The sequence below is a fragment of the Choloepus didactylus genome, chromosome 17 (genome assembly GCF_015220235.1).
Source record: "Choloepus didactylus isolate mChoDid1 chromosome 17, mChoDid1.pri, whole genome shotgun sequence".
NCBI classification, from domain to species: Eukaryota; Metazoa; Chordata; class Mammalia; order Pilosa; family Megalonychidae; genus Choloepus; species Choloepus didactylus.
This window is the reverse complement of record NC_051323.1, coordinates 64,541,314-64,548,104: the sequence shown is the minus strand read 5'-3', so window position 1 is coordinate 64,548,104 and position 6,791 is coordinate 64,541,314. Positions and strand designations below refer to the sequence as shown.

The 6,791-nt window shown below is 41.4% G+C and overlaps 1 protein-coding gene across 1 annotated transcript; it reads left to right on the top strand.

The window, feature by feature from the left end:
• Positions 1–266: 266 nt before the first annotated feature.
• On the top strand, positions 267–6,512 carry LOC119512382. The gene is made up of 4 exons (XM_037807005.1): positions 267–322; positions 820–954; positions 2,374–2,587; positions 5,581–6,512. The coding sequence occupies exons 1-4, from the start codon at positions 292–294 to the stop codon at positions 6,035–6,037; spliced, it is 837 nt and encodes a 278-aa protein (XP_037662933.1). The 5' UTR covers positions 267–291; the 3' UTR covers positions 6,038–6,512.
• Positions 6,513–6,791: the final 279 nt, after the last annotated feature.

The following is a 6,791-nucleotide window of genomic DNA, read 5'->3' as shown; positions in this document are numbered from 1 at the left end:
TTAAAATGGGAAGTAGGCAGGAAGTGAGAAACTCTTGGTCTCACAAAGGAGCAAGATGTAAATGGTCCCCAGACCTCCCACCGTCAAGTGTTAATAGTTTACTTCCTTTTTAACACTCTTGTGGTTATCTATCGATCACCCCCTTCCCCCACGTCACAAGACTCCATTCCTGTGCATGGTACCCTTAGGAATGTCATTGTCCCAAACCCTTATAACTGGCTTGCCATCCCCTTTAATCATGCAATCAACTTCCCTGCAAACGCGGTACCTGCCTGGCGTGAGAGAGCCGTTATGATCTCTATACCAACTTCCCACCCTGAAGGTAAACCCTGAATCAAAATTCATGTATCAGAAAACGTCTGGTGTCTTCTTTGGCCTCTGGACTGGCAAAGCCCTCATGGGCCGTGACAATTTGGTGACCACAGCCAGGAGAATCAAATAGCTGCCAGCCCAGAGACTGAAGAAATACCAGGCACTGATGACATGAACTTGGAGAAGGGAAAGGAGAAGTCCCTGGGTGGGATACCAGGGTGGCCTGCAACGTCTGTGTGGAGAGGGTTGTACACCCTCCCAGATGAATGGACGTCTATGTGGGGAGGGGTGGCTACCCTCCTAGATGAATGGAATCTGCCAAGGGAGTATGGAAATGTTTAAAATTCTCTGGCTGGACTAATAGCTGTCCTGCAGCAGGCCACAGGAGCATTGGCCCCAGGAGGGATACCAGAGTGGTCTGGAACTTCAATGTGGGGAGAAGTGGCTACCTCCTGGATGGAGGGGGCCCACCAACAGAATACGACAATGCTTGCATCTCTCCAGCAGGAATAGCAGCTGTCCTGCAGCAGGCCAAAGGAGCACTGGGGATTCAGAAAGAGAAAAAGGGCTACCAGACCACCACCACAGTAGGCTGGCCATTGTTAGAAGCTGTACACGCTGCTACGGAGGAAGCTTTAGTAGGTAAGGTGGCTGTGCACTGCCTGGAGGATGAATTAAAGCTAGAAAGAGATATGAGGCTAGCACAAGCAGAATTGAAAGACACTCTGGATAAAAGTTTAGAAATACTGGCATGCCAGTACACTAGAGTAAGAGGGCATAAGCTGCCCAAAGGGCAAGTTAGGCATATCCTAGCTTTCCCTAAATGGGACCCTAAAGTGTGGGACCATGTTGATTCCTAAGCAAAAGATGATGAGCCCCTGTCTGACTGGGAAATTAAAACTGAGGAAAATAAAGCATGTTTGACCTCTGGTCCAACAAAAGGTTAAAACAGAGGAAATTCAACACCTTAATCCCCCAAGGAAGGAAGAGGGCAGCTCTAGTAGCAGCCGCTCCTGATCAAAAAGTGCCTCCCACAGATGTACGGTGGAAATATATCAGTATAAACTACCAAGGCCAATGAAAAAACCTACTGGTACATGGCAAATGACTATGAATTATAGGGAACTTAATATAGTAACTCCTCCCTTGTTTGCAGCTGTGCCGAATATAGGTAACTTGTTACAGAATATGAGTACTCAATTATGCCAATTAACTTTGAGTAAAACCTTGCTAATATGTTATTTAGCATATCTAGAACCCACGCTATCAAAATGATATCTAGATGCCTCCAGCTAGCTTTCCTGCTAGCACCTTCACACAGGAAAGACAACAATGAACATTTGCTGTGCTTCCACAAGGATACCTTCAAATGTGGAAACCTCCAGCAGGGCCTGACTACTCTATCAAGTTCTTGAGTATTGTCTGGTTGGGTAAAACTAAGGCTATTCCTTCAGCTGTTGTTGTTAAAATACAAAGCTATCCCATGTTTCTTACTCCAAAACAATTAATAGCTTTTCTTGGTTTATTAGGTTATTGAAAACTGTTTATACTATAGTTAGTACAAATTTTAAAACCTTTGTACACCCTAATTAGAAAAGGAAAAGCATGGGAATGGGATTTTCCACAGCGGGCTGTGTTTAAAAAAGCTAAGCAAACTATTTTGCAAGCACAGGCTTTAAGGGGGGTGGATCCCACTATAACCTGTAAATTGGATGTGGCCAGTGCTGATATTAGCTTTGGGCGGGGTTTGTGGCAAAGGCAACAGGCTAAATGTGTACCCATTAGATTCTGGTCCCAACTGTGGAAGGGCGCAGAACTCAAATATAGCTCTTTGGAAGAGCAATTGTGTGCAGCTTATAATGCTCTGTTACAGGGTCTAATTCAAAGGTGCCCAGTGATCTAATGGACAACTATACTTCCACAGGAGTGAATATGGGACACTATAAACAAGCCCCATTTGGGGAGTGCTTAGGTGAGGACACTGACAAAATGGAAAGCCTACCTCCTATGATGCAGCATTTTTAACAATGGCTCTTTAAGTACAGATGCATGAAATTTTAGGACCAGTCTCCTATGGGAAGAGCAGCATGCCCCGTTTCCTGTCGATCCTCCCAAGGTGGCTCCTCCCACGACCACCATTGACAGACAAGGAAGTACACCTGACTGTGTATGGATTGGCACTTGGGCAACCTGCTACCTGGATAGTCATGACTGTCCAGCCCAGTACTGACACCATCAGATGGAAAACATCTGGACTGCCTGCCACAAATATAAGGTAACCATTTTTCATGTCTCTGCCCACAATGAGAATTCATTACCAGGTAACATAGAAGTGAATGTCCTAGTGAAATTCTGCAGCCTGATGCCAATGATGCATGAAGTGGCTGAGTAGCTGTCACCTGGTGGCAAATAGTCTATATTGGCCCCCTTCCTCTGTCCAAAGGGGCAAAATATGCCTTCACTGCCATAGATACGGCTACAGGACTGCTGCTGGCCTTCCCAGCAGGCAAGGCCAACCAACAAGCTACTATATGTAGCTTAAAAAGGTTAAATGCCTTTTTCAGGGCCCCCACACATGTGGACAGTGAAAGGGGTCCCCCTTCAATGGGCAATTAACCCAGGCCTGGGCTACAAAACATAATGTGCTTTGGACATTTCACTTACTCTATAATCCCACAACAGCTGGGTTAATTGAAAGAATGACTGGCCTTTTAAAGGAATACTTAAAGGATGATAGAAACTCCTTACAACGGGCTTGAAAACTGTACCAGCCTTAACTCCAGACCCAAAGCAGCGGCTCCTGCTCCTGTGGGAATGGCAACCGCGGGGCCCGTGCAAGCCTTACGAATTCAAATAAGGGGGTCAGCTGCTCTCAAGCCGCAGCAAGGCAGCAATAATAATTTGCTCTTGCCTGTGCCACAAACACTAAAAATTGGAGAAATAAGGTCAATTGGCTCTGGTTCTGGACCATGCAGCCATGCTGTTTGAGAATCCTAAACCCATGAGGTATTAGAATTACACAGGATGCCGAAAGTTGTTTGTATTTCCCATCTGGGATCCCCACCCCCCAGGGAACTGTATGCATAACTTGGCAAACAATCATTATACCCCAAACTGACTGTAGATCTGACCCCAAAGGGCTCCCTGCAGGGGCAGAAAATATGGTATTTAAAACTCCCCTCACCTGGAACTCTTCTATCTACTAATAAAAACTCAGCTTATATATTGTTAAACCACTCAACCATCCAATTTAATGCCTACATGTGCTGTTAATTCTTGTTTTAGGAAAAAAAAGTGTATTACTGTTTCAATAATGCATTAACTAAAGTGTTTTGAGTATTAAGCATTACTCTAACAAGTTTAATTTTAATAGTAATTGTATGTTGTAGGATGTTTGCTTGAAAACAGTTTCCAAAATTATTTTGGTAACAAGTATGAAAGGTATAAAGAACGTTTTTATTGAAAGGAAAAAGAAAGTAGCTTTGTCCTAAATGACTGGTTATTTCAGAATGAAGGAATAAAGAAAACGTGGGACAAAACCTGAAGGGATACAGAAAGTTGCAGAAAGTTTGCAGAAGGGAAAATTTATTTCTGTGGTCAAAGCTGGAAAATGGTAAAAACTAGCGATATCACTGCTTAGTGATGAAACCTCAAACTTAGAAAATGTTTTTTTAAAACAGAATGGCATTAGATATTCTAACCACCACCCAAGGTGATACTTGCATTCTAATTAATATTCAATATTGTGGGTATGTGCCTGATAATTCACAAAATGTAACCCACATTCTTGATTATATGTAAAATCACATACAAAGTATTGATCATTTATCTGATAATCCTTTGTTTAAATGGTGGAACTCATTAACTTGTCCATGGTGCCACTTACTAATAGAATTACTGTCCATATGTACTGGTTACTTGTACTCTGTTGTTTATTATATTGCTGTTGTGAATTACGGATGCAATGCTTGTCCTATGGTCAGTGCAGATTACTGTGCGACGGTAGATTTTAGCAGGCCCTGGCCCAAGCAAAACAGGCCTGCAGAACTTGTCGTCACACAGCAGTCTGTGTGACTTGGGAAGCTGATGTTTAACCTATTATTTTCGTAAACTAGTAGAGAGAAAATAGTAAATTAACCTTAAAATGTAACTTTAAAATGGGAAGTAGGCAAGAGGTGAGAAACTCTTGATCTCACAAAGGAGCAAGACATAAATGGTCCCCAGAACTACCACCATCAAGTGTTAATCGTTTACTTCCTTTTTAACACTCTTGTGGTTAGCTATCGATCACCCCACACTCACCTGTCACAAGACTCCGTTCCTGCACTTGTACCCTTAGGAATGTCTTTGTCTCAAACCCTTATAATTGGCTTGCCGTCCCCTTTAATCGTGCGGTCAACTTCCCTGCAAAAGCAGTATCCGCCTGGCATGAGAGAGCTGTTATGATCTCTATACTGACTTCCCACCCTGTAGATAAGCCCTGAATAAAAGCTCATGTATCAGAAAATGTCTGGTGTCTTCTTTGGCCTCTGGACTGTCAAAGCCCTCATGGGCTGCGACATTAAGAAAACCATAAACTATAAGCTTATCACACATTGGCACATGTCTGAGCAAAATCAATATTGCTGATATAATTTATCTGATTGAACAGAAGAAAATTGGCCAAATAATTACTTCTCCAAAATTTCACATAACTTTTTAAGGCTTTAGGAGCCCATGAAAAATAACCAAGTATTCAAAACTAAATTTGGATTAGAAATGTAATAAGTTAGTAGTTCTCAAAAGCTAATTAAAGAACCAGTTTTGAAGATATTACCACTGCCTTCAGGATAAAATCCAATTCTATTTTTCTACCTTAAATCCCTGCTTACATTAGCAAAAAACAAGTGTTCTGGAAAATGAAGGTTTCACATGGTGCTTTAGGTTAATCTGTGGTAATAACTGATTTTTATTTTTAAAGCAAAACTTTAAAAGGAAACTAAAGGCTAATTCATTTTGCTTTCTTCTAATTTCAAGAAAATCTAAATAATCCTTTTATACAAATTGAGTTGATTAGAGCTATAAGCACATAGAGAGTTATTTGACACATGACTGATGGGTAAAATCAACATTTTAAGATGAATAGTTTACAACTTTAGATGAATATACAGTTTTCTACAATTAATAATTCGACAAATGTAATTCCCTATAACAAAGATATTCTAATACATAAATTTTCATGACAAACATTCAAAACCAAGTGTACCCCCCACTCTCTCTGCTCCTTAGTGTTGACTGTTGGTCAGGCCATCTTCTTCTACAGTGTCCAGGACTTGAATTCCCTGCCTTGTCGTCTGAAGAAGGGAAGCTCTTTGTGAGAGGGCTTAACTTCAACACCAATGAGCAGGCGTTGGAAGACCACTTCAGCAGCTCCCGGCCTGTCTCTGAAGTGGTTGTCCCCAAGCACCGGGAGACTCAGCAGTCCCAGGGTTTTGGCTTCCTCACTTTCACCAATCCAGAGCATGCCTCAGGCTCCAAGCCAGCCATGAATGGAGAGTCCCTGGACGGCTGCCAGATCCCTGTGGACCATTCGGGCAAATCAGCCCCGGGAACCGGAGGGGGTGCCTTTGGGGATCATGGGCGTGGTCACAGCTACTCTAGAGTATATGGATATGGATTACAGAAGGTTCTGGACTATCGTGGCAGAAGCCAGGGTGGTTACGACTGCTACTCTGGAGGGAATTAAAGAGACAGTTATGACAACTGAGACGATACACGCAAGGAATAAAAATTCTGATCCAGCATTGTCTTTCCAAATGGCTGTATTTGTAAGATTTTTAGAGCTGCACTGAAACGTCTTTGTTTTAGTACAACTTTGGTTTTTGAATTGAGCAACCAGGGTAGCCTCTCAAAGACCTTTTAGAAAGCTCCACGTGTTTCAAAAAAAATTTCCCTCTATTTGAAGACAAATTCTGGGACATCGTAAAACAGATATTTTTCTTTTACTAGTTTTTTAATTGGGGCTGTCAGGATTAATGGTTCTGGCAAAAAAAAAAAAAAAAGTCAGAATTATTTTTTTGTAATTAATGTGCACCTAGGGACATATAAAAAATGTGTACACAATGTTTTCTTACCACAGTTAGGAAGTAATTCCTAGCAAACCTATAAGAAATCTGTCAGGAACATGATTGCTAAGAGGTATTTTTATTCTGTTATGAGACCACCACCCTGATTATATAGAAGAACTTCTTTAAAATGTTTGTGAATGTCATCTCTTTAATGCTAGAAGAAAGAAAAACTCTGTTGTGTTTCATATAGTGTTTAGGATGTTCTTCATGAAGCTAATTAAAAAGATGAAATTTGAAAAAAAAAATCAAAAACAAAAACAAAAAAAAGGGTACTGACTCATAACCTCTCTCCCAAAGGAAAAACATCAAGATTAACAGTTATATTCCATAAGTAGGGCAATTTATTTCCCTCTTGAGCAAAGAGAGTAATGC